The sequence below is a fragment of the Brachionichthys hirsutus genome, chromosome 14 (assembly GCF_040956055.1).
Source record: "Brachionichthys hirsutus isolate HB-005 chromosome 14, CSIRO-AGI_Bhir_v1, whole genome shotgun sequence".
Lineage (NCBI taxonomy): Eukaryota > Metazoa > Chordata > Actinopteri > Lophiiformes > Brachionichthyidae > Brachionichthys > Brachionichthys hirsutus.
The window spans coordinates 8,548,209-8,568,463 of record NC_090910.1 but is presented as its reverse complement, the minus strand read 5'-3'; the positions used below and the strand labels follow the sequence as shown (position 1 = coordinate 8,568,463).

The window sequence follows — 20,255 nt, the reverse complement described above, 5'->3', positions numbered from 1 at the left end:
GTAACTGATTAAATAGAAATGTCATGAAAAGTTAACACGGAACAAAACCAAACACGCCCAACCCCGTAAATGTGCAAATAAACACCCAAGGTGTATTTTATAATAAGTTTATTTTCCTCTTGTATTTATTTGACTCTTCTGAACTTGCTCTCGTTCATTCCTTCCGGTTCCTTTCAGTTTAGCACCGCGTCTCAAACACCGCCCGGAGATCAGTCAACCGAAGCTTAAATGAAGCGCACCCAACAAATCGCATGATTCATGCCAGCCTGTACTTTACCTGAGCGGCGAGCGTCTACAAGCCAAAGCTTCGGATCGGGCATTGAAACAAAGTCCCTCTCCCGTTAACGTCAGCGGCGCTCGGTGCTTCCGGAAACCGGGAGCAAACAGCTGATCCCGGAGCAGCTCCTTTCGTCTCCTCCACCAAAGCCAGCGCAGCTTCCGTTCTGACGTCACAGAGAAGACCGACTGTCCCCGCCCAGCGCACAACTTATATTGTTTTAATCACTCACAATGTTTGTGTAGTGTTGTGTGTTTTTTTTTAATAGAGTTATGTTAATTATTGCCATTTAACCCTTTCAGAGACAGTGCTTAAGTCTTTCTGCTGCTGATGGGGTGTATCGAATGACATGCTTCACCACCCCACACCACCAGAGGGCGTGGTGGACCCTAATATTATGAGAAATAAAGTCATAATATTGATGTCAGAAGTGGGACTTCCGACTTCCAGAAGAATGGAGAGGGAAATCGACGAACACGTTTCAATAATCTGTATATATCGCAACTTGTGTGAAAGCTAGAAGATATCTATAAATTATAACTGTGCAAAATATAACGAGTCACATACTGAAAGAAAATCTGGTGAACTAAACAAAACAATCTTTCACATCCAAGTAAGAACAAACACGTAACTTTTTTTTACGGTGTATTGCAATAAGGCTAAAAATGTACAAAACAGCGACCAGTTATTCCACTAATTGATGAGACAAGCGCAAAAGTGTTATGAACAGAAATAGTGATTGAACTGAGGGTGACGCAACGCCGTAAACGTGAAACAAGACTCAAGACAGCTGCAGTGGTGCGTCACAAACTACTGAGGAAAACAACAAACTCGCATTTTGTGTCGACAGTATTGGCACACAGTACTGATCATCTCTGTTGAAACGACAGATCAAAACATGTTGAAATTTGCATTCAACAAATCTTCAAATCATTCAGTGCAGAAAATGAGGGGAAGAGACGACCTTAAACCGATTCACATGTACAGATGACAAATGAGGCACCGTTACCTTTAATGCAATCCCTCCGTTCTGTCCAGCATGGAGTAAAAACACGATAAATCCAGTGCACGGCACAATTGGCTCATATATAGTAATATAAAAACCTGATTTTCCCATTTGTAATTCACGCTGCACTGAATGCTTATATAGACACAATGATTTATGAAAAGAAAATATTTATTGTACAAATTTTTAAAAGATCTATAAAACACTTTGGTTTTAAATAAAGTTGATTACCCCTGAATTTAAAAAGATAAAAGGATATACAGTAAATCATCCGGTGTGGCATCTCTCCCAGAGTAAAAGTAGGCACATTAGAGACGTTTCCGAAGTCCAGCGTCAGCATTTGTGCAAACAGAAACCAGCTCAAGAAGCTGACAGCCGGGCTCTGCAGAAATGTCATCCGCTGCTCGCTGTGGATCAGACTCGGGTTTAACTTCCTCCTCACAGCTTTAGACGCTTCGTGAGTAAACCCAGGTAACGTGTACAACGCCAGGGGTCTGGAGACGTCTCCATGGCAGCATCGCTAAACATCCCGGCTCTCCTCGAAGGAGGTTTGCCGCTGGGGGAGGGGGGGGGGGGTATGAGGCTGCTGTTGCTGGGCGTGGAGCGTCACTGTGGTGTTGCTGTGCGATTGGCCATTGCAAAGTTTTTCTGTAGGACCAACAGAGAGCCGCGAAGCTGTGAGGAAAATAAAAAAGTGACACGATTAAATATTTCTTGGCTCGGGCTGCGTCCGAACAAAGTTAATTTTTCAAATAGCTCTTACGCCAAAAACGTCCACAGTATTTAAAAAATGTAACTCAGAATCACACCTGTTCTAAAAGGTTGATGGAATCCTGCAGTACGGTTTTCAACAGCTGAGAATCCTCGCTGGTCCGATGCACCGATCCCCGTCTGGCAGAATAATCACGGGCCAAGCTGCCAGAGGAAATGAGAGAGGCTGGTTAACTACACAGAGAGGGAGAAGCAAAATGAAGGAAGAGTACGAAGACTCGTTCCCTCGTTCACGTTGCCGAGGAACAGACTCCACACCTGGCCTCAGTCCTCTCCCGCAGCCGATGCTTTGTGCTCAGGTACATGCGGTGGGCCGTGTCCTCCATGGCCCACAGCTTGAAGAACAGACCCAGATTCATCAACGTCAGCATCAGCAAGCTGCGGGAGACGGACAACGCGGGGTTAATCCGGCCAATAGCGGAACGCACAAAGAACCAAGGAGGTCGTGGGGATAACAGAAACACTGAAACACGCCGCTGACTTACATCACACTCATCCCAGCCACCAACGTTGTCGTTTTCCATCTGCGCGCTCCTTTAGTTTCTACTGGGACTGGACAAGGCAGATCAATTCGATCAATCGTTAGAAAAAAAACACGGCAGCTGTTTGAGCGTGAATGCGAGACGTCATTGCAACATATTTCAGGTCGAGACATTTCCCTCCTCGTGTCGCGCAACATTGTGCAACAAAAGCGTTGAGACGGCGACGCCGCCTCTAAACCGCAGCTACTGAAGACGGAACTCGTCATAAACTTGTGCTTACAAGGCTTTTTATTTAGCGGTTAAACCTGAAACTAAATACCTGCTCATTAAATATTCAAACACCTGAGCTGAGCATTTCGTTTTGCGTCAGCAGCTTTACAGTTTACAAAACAAACACTATATCTTGTTTGTTTAACCCGTGCAGAAAAAAAAGTAAATAACTAGTAAAATAATTGAGTAAATAAAGCCATTAAATACCCAGGATATCCTGCCACAAGTGCATTTTTTTTTAAATATTTATACTGAGCTTTACCGCTGCTGATAGCGAGGCTAAATCTTTAGTTTCGTATTGTACAGGCCGGCGACACCAGAGCGATCACTTCGACGTACGAAGCCATGTACCCATGTCTCCGTGCTGCTCAAGGTCTTGCCCGTACTGCTTGACGGGCTTCTTGTGCTCCTGGAGAGTCCGGCTGAAGGTCCGCCTCCTCCTCCGAAGCCCGCCCATCTTCGCAGAGTCTCCGCCCCCTTGGTTCATCTCCGCTTCTTCCTCCAGCAGCTCCGCCTCTGTACGACATCGACAAAAGGACATCAGAGACATTTAAAAAACGACAATGTTAAACAAGCGTGTGTCTGTGGACAATTATTAGTGGAAAAATAAAAAATAAATAAAAATCCTTCCAGCTGCTGCTCAGCCTGCGGCGCGTTGGAGGAAACTGTTCATACCGGATTAGACAGATTAAACCCACAGCCCAAGGAAAGGAGACAGCGAATGAAACGGCTTCCTTCTCACCCAGCTCTCGGAAATAATCTTCGATGCCGCTCCAGGAGTTTTTGGTGATGAAGGATTTAATCAGGCCCCACGGCTGCTTCTTATACTTCACATCCGTGTAGACCCTTGGTCAGCACAAAATAGACTTTCAACTTGCCGTCGCATTAAAAAAAAAAAAAAAAAGGATAAAAGCCGAAACGATGCAAGCACGACCGCCTTACCTGAGTCGACACTTCCGCTTCGAGTTGCTTATGATGTAGTACCGGTTGTGTGTGTAGAAGTAATCGTGATAGGGAACGTCGTGAGCGTACACCTCCGAGTCCAGGAGGTAATACTGGCCGTCCCTGGATTCCTTGTACAGCGTCTGAGAGGCAGCACAATTTAGAGCCGCGAATTCATCCACTCGGGCGCAGACGGACCAATCAGAAGGCTTTACGGCCCACCTGGTTCTCCGTAGCGGTGGAGGACTTGCCAATCAGAGGGTTGTTGATGGTTATGGTGTAGTTCAGGCTCCTCTTCATGTTTCCCGAAGGGTCTTTTTGCCAAGCGGCAAAGCTGGCGTCTGGTGACACAAAGCGCACAGGGCGGGGGGGGGGGGGGGTGTGTGTGTGGGGGGGGGGGTGTAAGAGCATTTCAACAGCAGCCAATAACTGCTTTTTTTAGTCTGAAACACTTACTGGTTGTCTTCCTGGCGCTCATCAGCCGGCGGATGAAGCTGGAGTCGGTGAAGAGCAGCTCAAACATCTTGTTAGCGCTGATGCGGAAGACCCTGTTTAAATAAAGTCGGCCCTGCACGCTGGACATGCCCACCCGCTCCTCGACTGTCGAGACACGGCGCAGAGGAAGTCAGCTCAAAAAACCGTGGCTAGTTTAAAACGCCCTCCAGAGCCCCGGGGGGGGGGGGGTGTGTGTGTCTTCTCACCGTCCTCGATGCTCTCCGAGCCGCTCTGCTCGGAGACGCTGTGCTCGTTGGCGTTGAGGTCGAGGGAAAGCGAGGAGCGCTTGGAATTCTGGGCCGAGACGACGAGCCGGTCCGGTGAGGAAGCAGGACTCTGGCGATTGGAGGCGTTATGAGAGTCGTCCTGTTATAATGGAATAAAAAAACCAAAAAAAAAACATACGTGAGTAAAATGTTTAGACGCACTCACAAACGACTACTGAAGAAAAAATAAACATTGGAAGAAACCTGTAAGCCGATAAAGGACGGAAAGTCTTCCACTTGGGGCGTGGAGGCATCAAGGGGCCCCGGCTCATACCCGGGGAGGCGGCCGGAGGAGCTCTGCTCCAGCTTCCCGAGGCCATCGTCGCCGCCAGGCCTCGCCATCAGGCTGAAGGCGAGCAAGGCGGGAGGTTTCAGATTACATCAGATTGCATCAGAATGTGTGTGTGTGGGGGGGGGGGGGGGGGTGCTTACCTGGTTTGCACGCTTGATTCAGCTGATAACTGCAAGCTCTCAACATCTTCATGGCTCAGGCCCAGCTCATGACCATAATGCTGCTTCACCATCTGCAGCCATTCCAATCCGGTCAGAGGCTAGACGAGGGGGAACAAGAGGAAGGACATCACTAGAGGGGGGGGGGGGGGGCAACGAGAGGAAGGGCATCACTAGAGGGGGGGGGGCAACGAGAGGAAGGGCATCACTAAACCGGCTTCACCGATGCCGCTGGACTCAAATCAGGATAATCGGGGGACCTTACAATTTCATTCAAGGAATGCTAATGGCAGTAAAATAGTTTCTCTCCTACAACATTATCCAAAAATATTTGAAGTGCATTATAATATACAAACTATTCTAACCAGCCGAAGGCGACACTTCGGTGCAGCGGCGTGAGAAACTGAAAACATCGTCAGTCAAAATATGTTTTACAAACATTCATGCAAACATTTATTTATTCTTTTAAAGGCATAAAATAATAATTTGTACTATATTGAAATAAATATTGTTATAATAGGGGGTTATAAACTAATAACTAAATGGTGTGTGTGTGTGTGGGGAGGGGGGGGGGGGGGGTCTGCGCCCCAGTGGAGCTTTATGTCGAGCTACCTCCCTGGTTTATCATACACGAGCTGCAGGTAACCTGGAAACGCGTCTCTGCTGGATAATGTTCCCCCCCCCCCCCCCACAAAAAAAAAAGGTGACTCACATCCAACACAAACGTATCTCGCATGTTGGCTCGTTTAAACTGACATCAAAGAGACGCTCAATCTGACAATTAAACATCTCGAACCAATCATGAGCGACTTAACCAGAAGAGAAATAGTGCACCGGTGTGACGTCACACAAACGCGAGGACAGCGGTCCAAACTGGATTTTATAAACACGACCCGCAGTCAGCAACATCTGTCGGTTAATCCCCACCGGTAATGGGACGCACTCAGCGTCCATCCACGCGCGCGGGGCTCACCTGTCGCAGGTAGATCGTCTGACAGCAGCTGGAAGGTTTCCGTCCCGCGCTCGGAGACGCGCGGCGCGTTCAGGAAGTCCCTTTTTACGAAAGCAGCGAGAGACGCGCCGGCCTCGTTTTAAACACGGAACGGATTTAGGGTTCCGGCTCAAAAGGAGAGACTTTAATCCGATTACATTCCTTTCTCTGTAGTGACGCCGACACGGGTGAATGGAACGGAATCGAGTCAGAGCTGGATTGTGAATGTAAATTAGCCCTTTTAGCCACACCTGCAAGGGGGGGGGGGGGGTCAATGAACTTTTGTAGGCTGTTTGTGCTGCAGATCCCAGCAGAGCTGCTGCCATGGAGCCCATGAGCAATAAGAGCCTCCATTCCTCTCTCAAAACCAAAGGAGTTGGATTTACAGCTCAGAGTTCAGGCCAGGGGCGTCTGGACCCATTTGATGGGGGGGGCACTTGCCCCAATTTTGATCTGCTTTGTCCCAATGAAGTCTCATATTTCAGTTTTCTGTGTAAGTGAATTAAGGCAGATCAGGAAAGGCAAATTATTTTGTGGAATCATTATGATTATTAGCAAGAACATTTTAAAATATAAAAGCAGTTCAGTGTTAAATATTTCACTTTTAGATTATATTTACATAATTTGTCTTAGAATGCCTCGGAAGAGGTTTAATTTAACTTAATTTTCTTTTCTGTTTGAGCAGCTGCAGTAATGGAGACCTAAGCAAAGGTGCTTCCCATGTTGTCAGGCATATTACATTTCCTATACCTACGCAGCAAGCATTGAACAAAGGTGATTTCTGTAGGGGCGGGAGGGGGGGGGGGGGGGGCTGTGCTGCTTTCCACGTCTCCAGTGGCTTCATTTCCTTTGAGAAGAGAACGCAGGACGCTACCTGAGGTGGCTGAAACGCTCTGCGCCAGACCAATATTAAAATCAGCTCTTCCCCATTCCAGCGCCGCCGCTCCTCTACAAAATGTCACTGACCCCCATCGATGAGGTTAGGGTTGCGTTCCATCATTATCTTTATAGAGTTTAGTTTTTCCCCCCATCTTCCATTCCTGGGCTGGAATGAAAACAAGAAACTTCTTAAAAGGCATAAGTGCGTGTTTGACTCAGAAACCCAGTTAGTGCTGCTTTTGTGCAAATCTTTTTCCCCTCCATGCAACAGAAGAGCAGCATTGATAAGCTCCAGAAGAGAGGACAACGCGACGTGCACTCTGGACCGATCAGATAAGCGCTGCAAAATGCAGTCAAGTCACAGAACCCGGAGGTATTTTGGTCCCAGCAGTCAGAGTGCCGGACTTCAGCAGAGATCCTTGTGATACGATGGCAGAGGGAGTATTATTCAACCCGCACAGACGATATTTACTCCTTCGTGGAGTGTGACGGCCGATTAGAGGCGTCTTACCTTGGCGAGCAGAGTCCTCTGCCACGTTTGGAAAACACTCTGGTACGTTTTCTCTCGAGCCGAGAAGGAAGTGAGGAAGATCTGGGAGCGAAGACGTAAAACACGTTTTACAATAGTCGATTGAGCGTTTATGAAATTTGAGATGAACCTCTGAATTCCTTCGCCGTATACCTTTTCTGTACTCGTGCACACCTGGATGGCGTTGGGAATCAGACGAGCGGTTTTCTCTCTGGTCAAAGAGGTGACGTCTTTAAGAGTCAGGGTAATCTTCAAAATAAAATAAAAATAAAAAACATGGGGAAGTCTGTAGACTTAAGAAATAAAATTACATTAGCAGATACTTCCTCTACACTCAAAAGTTATTTTGTGATAATATCTTTTAAATAAGTTGTTTTTAAAATGTGCCCTTCATTGGACTCTTAATGATCCCTCCACTCTTAGTGACTAAAATCTGAGTAAAAACTTTTGTAAATTCATTTTATCATGTCTTTCATTTGTCCAATACTTAATTGGGAGTGACATGAAACTATAATTTGCACTCTGAATGCCTGCTCTTCCTGTCTTTTATTACCTTTGTACCCCAGAAGACGTTGCTGTAGAAACAGAGGCAGTTCTCTGAGAGGTAGAGGCGGCCCTGAAGGAGGATGTCCCGCTGGAGAGCGCACGGGTAGTCTGGAGGAAAACCGTGCATGCAGATGAGCCGGAATGTAATCCAACATCTAGCAGGAGATGAGGATTAGCCGTCTACTCTAACCTTTCAAAATAATCTCCATTTTGTCAATTAATTTGAAATTCCAGTAAGTGCTGTTTGTCATATTTATTCTGTCATGATCATTTCACAGTGATTTAAAAGTTTTATCAGTGCAGGTTTGATTTCAGTGTGAGGAAAGGATTTTAAACTTTTACTATATTTTAGATAAACATTAAATTGTGACCAGTGCTCAAATGAAAGTCTGTCAAATTCTATTTTTTCTGTGCGTTTTATACTGTACAGATAATCCTGGATTAGATTCGCATACTGAGGAGCTCCGTTTAAATTTTCACCTGACGTAAAGATTTTTGCACAAGATGTAAAAATATTCCAAAAACCATTATATTTTTTAAACGGTAAACAGAAACTGCATAATAATCTCTCATAATAATAATAGTAATGTGATTTAAAATACTGACATTGCTCCAGAAGCAGTCTGTAACTCACCCACGAGGAGTTTCTCTGCGTCTGGCAGCTCTTTGAAGAGCTTCTTAAACTCATCAAACCTCTGCTTGTAGGTTGCGAGAGGAGCCTGAGGCGCCAGAAGGCACTGGGCCTGATTGTCAGAGCTCTGATGGACAGATCGATAAATGTGTATTTGTTAAGTTGGAGGAGTGACCCCCACGGAGGATGTATTTTTATTTATTCATCCCTTTACCTCTTCTTCGTCAGAGCTCCACCTAACATCCGCCAGGGACGTCGACTCATCCGTAATGTCATCAGAAGCCACCCCGGATCGGGTGGACGCCTGATCCATCTGCGCTGCTGCTGGGCTAGAATGCAAAGACAGCGCTGCTTTTACGCACAGCGCAACCTCTTTATCCGCGTCATCGTGGAATAAATACACAAATAAAATAAAACGTGCGGGTCTTTTTGGGTGTTAAACTTCGACAGCGTGATTTGAACCTTAGTGGTGAACGTGACGAAGTAGCGGCGTCACACGGGAAGTCATTATCTTCACCGCAGCCGAACGGGTTTGACGAGGAGAGACACGCAGAGAGGAAGTGTGATCAAGCCAACGAACCAAAACCAGCGTGAGGTTGACATTTTCTCGCTTTTTGTTAAACAGTTAAACAAATATTCCACTTCTCCTCCACGCGTAAAACCGCTCCACGCTGCGCTCGTGGTTTGGCTGATAGTGAACATCCATCGACGCGGTTGGCAAACAAAAAAAACAACATGAAAGATTTTTCTTTTTTTGTTGCAAAAGTCGTCAAACGTGTACTTCCGCGCGTCCACGCTGAGCCTTCGGGGCTTTTAGGTCGCTTACCTGCCGCGGCGCGGACCCAGCGTCCCGGTTCTGGGTTCGTTACCGCCGATCACGGTCAAAGGAAACAGCTCTGAGGGCGTGAGCGTCAATGCCGGCGCAGGTGGATCTCATCCAGCCAGGAGGAACATACCTGCGGGGAGTCGTCACCTCCAGATTTGGCGACGCCCATTCATTGGTCATGATCACACCTATGGAGGCTCCACAATGCCCCCCCCCCTCCAGTTGATTCCCTCCAGTTGATTCCCTCCAGCTGATTCCCTCCAGCTGTGGAGGACTGGCGCGTAAAACAGCACAGATTGGCTACAACCGTTAAAATGTTTCCGAAATAAATCATTTAAAGCGGTTTGAAATGAATCCGAACCGTCCCTGGAGGGAGGCAGCCGGCGAGCTCGACATGCAGAGAAACCAGTTCTGCAGCTCCGAAGGCGAGGAAGCCAAACAGCAGACACACAATCCATCTTTTGTCCCCCCCCACCCCATGTTTAATTCTTTGGGAACGACATGATGAAAGGAGCGGACGAAGAGTCCGACTCTTACACACACACTCACGCAGCGAATGACACGACACGGCGTGAAACACAAGCGTAAAAAAAAAAAAACAAAGAACAGCGAAGCCTCAACATCAAAACCGCCGTCAATAAATAGAGAGATCTCATTAAACGTATGTGCAATACTCTTCTGTACAGATGGGTCATGAATTACAATACATGGGCAGAACAATCGCCTCCAGGAAGGGCATCACGACCACGCACACGCACACACACACGCACACACACACACACACACACACACACACACACACACACACACACACACACACACACACACACACACACACAGAGGATCCAGAGGATGCCGACGCCAGGCAACAGATAATGAATACAGTACATCTCTCTCCTTTGCCTCCATGTAAAAATGCATGCACGCACACGCACACACACACACGGGGAGGGAAAAAAAGGGAGCACAGGGGAGCGCGTAAGTTTTTTGGGAATACAAGGGAGGTGGAATGTGATTCAGCGGTGGAGGGCTCAGAGGCGAGGCGAGGCGAGGCGGGGGGGGGGGGGGGGGGGCTATTCCTCCAACGTACGGAAGGCGTTCTGCATGTCCTCCAACAGCTGAGCGAACTCGGCCTTGATCTTCCCCTCGCCGTCCTTCACTGGGTCCTGCGCCGACAAAGAAACACAGACTCATCAGAACCAGAGCAGAAACGAGAGGGAGGATTCGGGGCTGCTTTTTATATGCTGATGAGGCAAAAAAAAAAAAAACATTGAATAAAAAAAAAGGCCCGTTTAGTAACCATTCATTTAATGGAATGACTCGGAATACGCAGACGTGTACACAAAAAACTACAAACTCACACACCTTGAATTTCATGGCGCTGATCCTGTAGAGGATTTCTCCCATGTGCTCTCTGATCATGGCCCACGTGATCTTGTTGTCGCTCTGAGCCGTGGTCTCGACCGCGTGCCGCGCCATGTCGTAGAAAGAAATCATGTTGGAGAGGATCCCCACCGTCTTGTAGAACGGACAGAACCTGAGGAGAAGCGTCAGAGAACCTCATCAGGAACCAGGAGATTAGATCCCGTTTCCAGATCACATGGTCACCTTTACCATCTCTCCGACAGCTTAAATTTCTGTGAGCTTGACGTTACCTGTCATAAGGAGTGTAACCATTTTGCTGCAGGAAGTCATCTTTGATCAGTTTGGCCACTTCCAGGGTGATTTTATCCCCTTCGGCCAGCGACGCCTATGAAAAGAAAGAAATCGTTTGTGTTGCAACCGACTTTGAGTAAATGTGCGAGTCCTGGAAAGGGAAACTCAGATTAGAGGTCATCCGCAGGTCAAGCCGCTGCCCGTGGTGCTGCTGGCAGGTCACCTTTCCGACGAGCTGCACGATCTCGGCCAGGTCCTCCTCCTCCTGCAGGATCTCCTTGGCTTTGGTCCGAAGGGCCACGAACTCTGGGAAGTGCTTGTCGTAATGCTCGTCGAGGGCGCGGGTGTATTTGCTGTAGCTGATCAGCCAGTTCACGGAGGGGAAGTGCTTCCTCTGAGCCAGCTTCTTATCAAGACCCCAGAACACCTGAGAGGAGGAAGGACGGAGCGCATTTAGATCAGCGGAACCAAAACTGGAATCGTGCCGGCTCCTCAGTTTCAGGATTCACCTGTACAATACCGAGGGTGGCTGAGGTCACGGGGTCAGAGAAGTCACCGCCAGGGGGCGATACACTGAGAGGAAGAACAGCCTGGTTAATTCCTTGACGCTGCGCCGTGCAGGGAAATGTCTCCCTCTAGTGGACAAAACGAAGCGGTACTCACGCGCCCACTATACTGACGCTGCCCTCCCGCTCGGGGTTGCCCAGACACTTCACTCTTCCAGCCCGCTCGTAGAAAGAGGCCAGCCGAGCCCCCAGGTAGGCAGGATAGCCACTGTCTGTGGGCAGAGACAGGAACACGCACAGCATATGGGCTGGGTTAACACAATTACACAAAGTAGTAAGATAAATGTTCTCAGCCTGCATCCGTCGAACCAATATTATCTTATATTTTATCACTATAAGATTTCTGTCAGTAAAAAAAATGAACTAAACGTGAACAGAAATGTTTCTAATCCAGACATGGACGCTTAGGCGATGCTTCTTTAACGCTAAAAAGGAGACTTACCGGCGGGCATCTCAGCCAGACGGCCAGAGATCTCCCTGAGAGCTTCGGCCCAGCGGGAGGTGGAGTCGGCCATCATGCTTACGTTGTATCCCATGTCTCTGAAGTACTCGGACAGCGTGATCCCTGACAAAGCAAGCGGACAGTCGGAACCACTGGCGGCGGGCGTGAGCAGCCTCTGCAGCGCGATAGAGACCTGTGTAGATGGAGGCTTCTCTGGCAGCCACGGGCATGTTGGAGGTGTTGGCCACCAGCGACGTCCTCTTCATGATGCTCTCCGTCTTCCCGTCCACCTCCATGGTCAGCTGCAGACCAGACAACGGCGTCAAGAGCGCCGGTAAAAAAAAAAATGTACAACCGAGATGCGAAGGCGCGTCTCCCGCTGCCCGACCTCGGGGAAGTCCCGCAGGACTTCTGACATCTCGTTGCCGCGCTCCCCGCAGCCGACGTAGATGATGACGTCGCTGTTGGAGTACTTGGACAGGGACTGAGAAATGACAGTCTTTCCACACCCGAAGGCGCCGGGGATGGCCGTGGTTCCTCCCTGCACACACCTTCCCCAAAAACCAGAGAGATGAGTAGAGGGGAAAGGATCCCCCCCCCCCCACCATCCTAACATTTATCAAGGAATTGCGAGACGCACGGGAAAAGGGAGTCCAACACTCTCTGTCCGGTCAGCAGCGGGAAGTTCGCGGGAAGCTTCTCCGTGACGGGCCGCACTTGTCTGACGGGCCACACTTGCACCATGGTGAACCTCTCCTTCGCGCCTTCGAACTCCAGCTCCATCACCACGTCCTGACGCGGACACACACACACACACACACGATCGACATTTAGCGGGGGGCGGGGGCGGGGGCGCGGCGTAACTCACGTCGACGTCGTAGCTTCCGGGCGGAGCGGCGTAGGTCACGGTGCCTCGGTTTCTGGGAGGCAACATGATCTTGTGTTTGATGAGGGAGTTCTCGTTCACCATGCCGTAAACGTCTCCTCCCGTGATGTGACTGCCGACCTGATGGAGATTAAATTAAAAAAAAAAAAAGGTTGAACCGGTTTGGCAGTCGCTCGGAGAGAGGGACTGGAGTCACGTACCCGCAGGCTCTTAGCGGGAATGAAGTCCCACTTCAGCTCTCGGTTGAGAGCGCCGATGTTCACGCCTCTGGGGATGTAGATGCTCTGCGTCAGGTCGTTGATGTCCTTCAACGGTCGCTGGATGCCATCGAAGATGGACCCCATGATTCCTGGACCCAACTCCACAGAGAGAGGCTTCCCCGTTCGCAGCACCGGGTCTCCGACACACACCCCGGCTGGATTCACGCTCAGGAACAAGACTCCTGCTTTCATCTAGCAGCATTTCTTTTGGATCTTTTTATATTGTACTTTTTTTTTTCAATGAATCTTTATTGTGCAGCATCCGCATGTTGTCGGCTCTGGTTTTCTCCGGGTTCCTCCCACCTCCAAAAACATACAATTTAGGTGAATCCATTACTCTAAATTGTCCGTTGTTCGTAAAATTACCAATTTCTTTGCTGATGCAAATCCCGATGCTCTGCCCGTGTTTGTAAAGTGTGCTGCATAAATATGCTCGCCCTTCCTCTTATTGACATTCGCTCTTTTAGCTTTCTTCCATCTTTTTACCCTCGCCGAAGCGGAGGCGAGGGTATTGCAATTGGGTGCGTTTGTATGTTTGTTTGTCTGTTTGTTTGTCTGTCCGAGCGCATAATTCAAAAACTAGTAACCCAATCGACTTGAAATTTTTACACAAGCAAGGTTCTGTCCGTGGCTCGGTCCTCCCCGAGAATGGCGTTGATCCGGATCTGGATCCAGATTCTAGAATTATTTTTACATCTGGAATCGTGCCTGTGCTGTAAACTGCCACTCGAATGGCATGATGGGAAAAAGAGTCCAGAAGGACTCTTGTAGTACGTTCCGGAGCAGCAAGCTAGAGCAGGTTTGGCCCCTCTGATCCGGAAGCCCTGTTTACTGTCCCACAAGATCCAATAGTCTTTTGGAGGCGAGGGTCTGCAATCTCTGATTGTCTTTCTAGTTATGCTTTAGAATCGATATATTTCTTAATATACTTAGATATTTGCACAAATTGCACGTTGTGTTTGACGCCTCAGCCTCGTCCATCGGTCAAAAAGATACACGTCTCCTCGTAGACCTGGATTGTGGCCATGTCTCCCTCCAGCCTGATGATTTCTCCCACCAGCTCGCTGTGGCCGACGCGGACCAGCTCGTACATCGCCGCTCCTGCCATCGCTGTGGCTGTGACCACTGCAAGCACAAAGCGACGTGAAGGATCATGCTGAATGCATCCGAAACCGAGACCACAGGAGACCGAGGAGCAGATGGGCGAGTCTGTCCCGCTTTCCTTTCCCGATTGGTGTCAGATATTGCTGGAAAGATGATCGTGCAGCTCATTTCTGGTTTTAGTGACTCATGTCCTGTCTGAGAGTTGAGAAAAATGTCCATGCAGACTATCTTTAGCCAACCTGGTCCAGAGACTCCATGAACGTATCCGAACTGGCTCTCTCTCTCCTCATCCCTGATCTTGGGCAGCTTGGACATGTCCATCTTCACAGGTTAATCGGTACGTCGACTGCAGGGAGAGAAGAGAGGACCCGGATAACGCGAGGGAGATGTCAGCCAAGAGAGGAATAAAACATTACACGATGCAAACGAGGCATCAGGCAGGCTTCAAAGGCTTCAACCAAATTTAAATACAAGTACTACCGGTACTTAGTTTTCTTTGTCAAAGAAAAACTCGCCCGCATGTGTCACGTTCAGCTTTAACATTTCAGAATAAATGACTTTGTTACAGATTCAAAACACGTCGACTGAAATATCAAGATCAGAAAAAAACCATATTAAATGAATTATATTATATTTGCTGCTAGGGCACCACTTATTAAATCATCAAGCCATATTTCTCAGTATTGCATAACCTGACCTTTACACACGGCTGCAGTACAACAGGCAGCGTGACGCTAACAGAGAGGAAGCCCACAGGGCAGCATGTAATACGGTCCTTCTTTGATGCAGTGTCACGTATGAAGTTTTTTTTTTTATCCCCTATTGTAACTACTTTCCTCTCATAGTCACGTGACATATCTGCCACTATAACGCCATTGGATCACGTGATGCAGGACGAACAAAAACACAGCATCACGCAGAAACAGTGGCTTTATTTCCCCACACGCAGTTTGTAATCAATAATCATTAAACAGGTCCACGCGTCATCAATTTGTCGCACCATTTCTCCGTTTTTAATCTGACGGCATCGCCAGAGATGTAATATTCTCCATGCATGCCCTTTTCTCGTCCTTCCCAGAGATACTCTTCCTGTTTATGCTCGGCTGCTGAGCCCACCTGCGCAGGACTACAGCAGCGCCGCCTCAAGGTCAATACAGGAATTACAAGAGGTTGTCATCATTCATCCAGCTTTCTGCCTTCAGGTTGTAATTATGTGTTTAGTATTAAGTATCCACTGGTCAACCCAGTTACACAACATTATATATGAAAACTCTAATTATCAGCAAAGGCCAAATACTTGTATTCGTTCTAGTACGACAGAAAGACCTGACAATTGACATTTGATCATATGATTTTTTTTTTTTTTTAGGCACATGACTGTAGGAGCCCCTTTGAGGAACTGGAAAAGTAGCATGGTGCAAAACTAGGGAAGTACAAACAGAAACTCTTTAATCCGATTACAATCTGCAACAAAAAAAATTAAGATTTTGGGTTTTTAAAAAACATATTTACATCCTCCATCATCACACTATTTGAGATGGATGAAGCGTGATCACCCCATCACAGTGATTAATTACGATAGCCTTGAATGGAGATAGATCGCTTTTCCTCCTTAAATCGGGTTCACAGACAAACCGGTGTTTGACAAGCGCAGCATATGGTCCATGGCTGTCAAATTAATACTCAGTTTGATAGCTTTCATCAAAACTCTGCCCGAGCTGCCTTCATTTACACAATAAAATGGAGCAAAATCCAGCCAACAAATCATCAGTAGAAACGTCCGCCCATTCCAATGTATTTTAGAACTGTAAAAACAACGGTAGCTAAATGCGTAATTAAATCGTTATTATAAAGCGATTACTAATCGCTCGGCCTGGCCTCCTCGGTTCTGGTGCAACGGGACAGCTGACCGCGTTAACAGCGTTTAACGAAAAGCCCATTTATGCTTGAAATGTTGAAAACGAGCAACCGCAGTAAAATATTCACCGTCTGGTCGTGAGGTTTCGGGTTCGGGTCTTTGCTCCGGAGAGAAGCGATGGTCGCTGTAACGTATTGTGTTATGACGCGTGAATTGAGTGCGTGCTTTGCCTTTCGTGCTGTTATGCTTTTGTCCCTGTGGAGTTGCCGTAGGGCAGAATAAATCAAGATGGCTCCCTGCTAAACACGGTGTCCTGTGTCGAATACATTACATGGTGTCAGAAGTCTGTCAAGAACAGTCAAAAAGAACTCAATAATGGCGTCTTCGCAGTTTGAGCACCCGAAGATCGACTGGGAAGCCCAGGATATGTACAAGGAATTCGAACGATTCAGGAGTCACGTCGAATTTGTCTTCGAGGGACCGCTCTCCGAGCTAACGGCTAAGCAGCTAGCAGGCTGGCTAGGTACGTGGATCGGCGAGCAAGGACGGGAAATATACAAGACGCTGACGTGGGCCGAAGGTGAGAAAGAAGATCCTTTGAAAGTGCTGGATAAGTTTGCAAGCTATGTCAGACCGAGGAAAAATAAAAGGATTGCGAGACACCGTTTCAAGCAGAGGAAGCAAGGCTCCAGTGAAAGTTTTGATAACTTTGTGAAGGAATTGCGACTCATTCTAATGGACTGTGAGTACCCGGATTCAGACGACATGCTAATTGATGCCATAATCGCGGGAGTGAAAGAAAAACGTGTCCAAGAAAGACTGCTAGACAGAGGTGAGGAGCTAACGCTAGCTAAAGCTATCGAAATACCTCAGCAGTTTGAAATGTCGCAGAAGCAAATAAAAATAGTCAGAGAAGAAGATTCACCAGTATCTGTTATGTCTTTTAAGCCTAACTACTCAGCATCCAATAAGAAAATATTCAATAAAAGACAAACGAAGCCCATTTATCAGAAGCAAGCATCAGTCAGCCAGCAGAGAAGCTGCACGAGTTGTGGAAAAGACACAGAACATAAGTGGACCAAGGGCAAGTGTCCAGCTAAAGGCTCTGTGTGTTCCTACTGTCAGAAACCGAATCACTGGGTGGCTGTGTGTCGAAAGCGACCGATTAATACAGTGAGTGTCGAACCAAGTCAAGATTTCACAGATGATGAAATTTTGGACATAAACCTGACATGGACTGATGGTGCTGCGGAGGATAAATGGATGGTAAATTTGGAGATTCTGTCTCAGGAGGTGACTTTCAGAATAGATACAGGAGCAAAGTGCAACACAATGACCCTGTACAGGTACCAGCTACTAATGCACTCAGGTGAGCTGAAGCGCTCTAGCAAGGTGCTCCGCTCATATTCTAACCACAAGCTGAAGCCGGTGGCTGCAGTTGATCTTCTGGCCAAACACAAGAAGTGTGAAGTGAGTGCAGAATTCGAAATTGTGGACATTGCACAGGAGAATGTGCTCTGCGGTGAGACAGCTGAGGCTTTAGGCTTGATTGTTCGTGTTGACACACTGAAATATGCTGCTGAGAAGAACATCTTGAGTATTGCTGATGCCACCGCTCCAACACAGAGTGTAACAGCTGGACTGCTTGAGTTCCCGGAGTTGTCACGCACGACTGGAACCCTGCCAGGTACGTACAAGATCAAAATTGATCCAGATGCTGTAGGTGTGGTTCACCCTGTCCGCCGCCAGCCAGCTGCACTCAAAGGAAAGATAGTGGAGAAGCTACATGAGATGGAGAAAGATGGCTATATCACCAGAGTTGAGCAACCAACAGCATGGGTGAGTTCAATGGTAGCTGTAGTCCGCAATAGCAAGATCAGAATTTGCATAGATCCAAGTGACTTAAATAAAGTAATAAAGAGGGAACACCACCCCATGCGCACCATAGAGGAAGTTATAGCTGCAATACCTGGTGCTAAAGTGTTTTCAGTTCTGGATGCAAAGTCAGGATTTCTTCAGATAAGGCTGGATGAAGAATCATCATTCATCACAACCTTCAACACCCCGATAGGAAGGTACAGATGGCTGAGACTCCCGTTTGGACTGAAATGTGCACCAGAAATTTTCCAGCGCATCATGGATGAAATGCTCGAGGGCATCGCTGGAGCTATCAGCGTGATGGATGATATTCTGATAGCAGCACCTACGAGGGAGGAGCATGATGCTATCCTGCGCAGAGTAGCTCAGAGAGCAACAAGCTACAATCTGAGACTCAACTTCAATAAGTGCTACGTTCGTCAGGCGTCAGTGCCATACGTGGGGCACTTGATAACAGCTGATGGACTGAAACCAGACCCAGCGAAAGTTGAGGCAGTTCGGTGTTTGTCACCACCAACAGACAAAGATGGTGTCCGCCGCTTCTTGGGTTTTGTCACTTATTTGTCAAAGTTCATACCAAACCTCAGTGAGGAGGATGCTCCGCTGCGTCAGCTCCTCAAGAATGATGTAGAGTTTGCATGGCAACCAGCGCAGCAGCAATCATTTAACAAACTCAGGGAGTTGTGTACACACCCTCCAGTGCTCAAGTATTTTGATCCTGCAAAGCCTGTAGAGATTTTCAGCGATGCTAGCAGCAGTGGGCTTGGAGCTGTCCTGCTGCAGGACGGTCAACCTGTTGCTTTCTCATCAAGATCATTGACTGACGCGGAAACGCGTTATGCGCAAATCGAAAAGGAGATGCTCTCCATTGTGCATGCCTGCATCAAGTTTCACAACTACATATTTGGCACCCATGTCACGGTTTACAACGACCACAAGCCGCTTGAGGATATCTTCAAAAAATCACTGCTGTCTACTCCCATGCGCATCCAGAGAATGCGTCTTCGTCTGCAATGGTATGACTTAACAGTGAAATATAGGAGAGGAAAGGACATGGAGCTGCCTGACACGTTGTCCAGAGCGCAGCTTGCAGAGAGCAGGCCAGAGATGGATGGACTAGAGTGTGTGTCCTTGCTCAGCTTTGTCTCAGTTAGCAACCAGAAACAAATAGAACTGCAGGAGCGCACAAAAGACGAGCTAAGCTGTCTCAAACAGACCATTCAACATGGCTGGACTGAACACAGACGGGATGCGCCTCTTGCTGTTCAGCCATACTGGGACTCCCGAAGCCAACTCGTCATGTCTGATGGGATTATTTTCAAAGGACTACGTATAGTAGTACCCCCAACCATGCGAGAGCACATGCTAAAACTTGTACACCAATCTCATCTAGGGATGGTGAAGAGCAAACAGCGAGCTCGGGAAGTTCTGTACTGGCCAGGAATGAGTTCAGAAATTGAAGAAGTGGTCAGGAACTGTAGCAAGTGTGCAGACTTTCAGAATAAGATGCCCAGACATCCACTCAAGCCGACAGACACTCCAGAACTGCCATTTGAGGAGGTGGCTTCAGATCTGTTTGAGTTTCAAGGAAAACAGTATATCCTGCTAGTAGATTACTACTCAAAGTTTATCGAAGTGGATGAACTGAAAGACATGCGCAGCTGCACCACGATACAGATTCTGAAAGCCCAATTCAGCAGACATGGAATTCCTGCAACTCTGAGGACAGACAACGGTCCACAGTATTCCTCAGAGGAATTCAGAGATTTCTGTAAGAGTTATGGAATCTCACACAAGACATCTTCACCACACACTCCACACTCAAATGGTGAAGCAGAGCGTGCAGTGCAAACTGTAAAGAAGCTGTGGTATAAAGCGCCAGACAAGCACCTAGCTCTGATGGATTATAGAACTACTCCAATGGAGTCGGTAGGTCTGTCGCCAGCTCAGCTGCTCATGAGTAGGAGACTTCGCAACACATTACCTTCTGCTCGTGTGCTGCTTGTACCTACAGCCTATAACCCTCTCGAAGTTAAGAAACTTCTGGACAAGACAAAGGACACTCAAAAGTTCTATTATGACCGGAAGAGAGCAAGCAATCCGCCTGCTGTTCTCAAACCGGGTGATGAGATCAGGATGCAACCGTATCCTGGCAACCACAAGTGGTCCCCTGGAGTTGTGGTTAAGCCACACAGTGCACCGCGATCCTATGTTGTGGAATGTGGAAACAAGGAATACCGCCGC

The 20,255-nt window shown here is 47.8% G+C and overlaps 2 protein-coding genes across 2 annotated transcripts; both read right to left on the bottom strand.

Annotated features, from left to right (window-relative positions):
* Positions 1-925: 925 nt before the first annotated feature.
* On the bottom strand, positions 926-8,863 carry gramd1c (GRAM domain containing 1c). Its single transcript, XM_068747961.1, has 17 exons — positions 8,750-8,863; positions 8,539-8,662; positions 7,912-8,012; positions 7,512-7,607; positions 7,341-7,421; positions 4,942-5,060; positions 4,702-4,855; positions 4,450-4,609; positions 4,205-4,348; positions 3,971-4,089; positions 3,749-3,891; positions 3,549-3,652; positions 3,158-3,322; positions 2,540-2,606; positions 2,313-2,432; positions 2,093-2,198; positions 926-1,958 (listed from the first exon to the last, which is right to left on the bottom strand). Exons 1-17 carry the CDS (start codon positions 8,846-8,848, stop codon positions 1,890-1,892), a joined length of 1,971 nt encoding a protein of 656 aa, XP_068604062.1. The 5' UTR covers positions 8,849-8,863; the 3' UTR covers positions 926-1,889.
* A 1,571-nt stretch (positions 8,864-10,434) lies between these two features.
* On the bottom strand, positions 10,435-16,276 carry atp6v1ab (ATPase H+ transporting V1 subunit Ab). Its single transcript, XM_068747782.1, has 15 exons — positions 16,262-16,276; positions 14,515-14,621; positions 14,168-14,296; positions 13,112-13,326; positions 12,894-13,031; positions 12,666-12,817; positions 12,414-12,576; positions 12,219-12,327; positions 12,026-12,148; positions 11,681-11,795; positions 11,527-11,590; positions 11,241-11,444; positions 11,017-11,111; positions 10,727-10,898; positions 10,435-10,527 (listed from the first exon to the last, which is right to left on the bottom strand). The coding sequence occupies exons 2-15, from the start codon at positions 14,594-14,596 to the stop codon at positions 10,435-10,437; spliced, it is 1,854 nt and encodes a 617-aa protein (XP_068603883.1). The 5' UTR covers positions 14,597-14,621; positions 16,262-16,276.
* Between the last annotated feature and the right edge of the window lie 3,979 nt (positions 16,277-20,255).

Coding starts and splice junctions, on each gene's coding strand:
- gramd1c (XM_068747961.1), bottom strand. CDS start 8,848: ATGGATCAGGCGTCCACCCGATCCGGGGTGGCTTCTGATGACATTACG. Junction 8,013..8,538: donor CGCAGAGAAACTCCTCGTGG/GTGAGTTACAGA, acceptor GTTTTCCTCCAG/ACTACCCGTGCGCTCTCCAG. Junction 7,608..7,911: donor ACGTCTTCTGGGGTACAAAG/GTAATAAAAGAC, acceptor TTTATTTTGAAG/ATTACCCTGACTCTTAAAGA.
- atp6v1ab (XM_068747782.1), bottom strand. CDS start 14,596: ATGGACATGTCCAAGCTGCCCAAGATCAGGGATGAGGAGAGAGAGAGC. Junction 11,591..11,680: donor AGCGTCAGTATAGTGGGCGC/GTGAGTACCGCT, acceptor TCTTCCTCTCAG/TGTATCGCCCCCTGGCGGTG. Junction 10,528..10,726: donor TCAGCGCCATGAAATTCAAG/GTGTGTGAGTTT, acceptor TTGTCGGCGCAG/GACCCAGTGAAGGACGGCGA.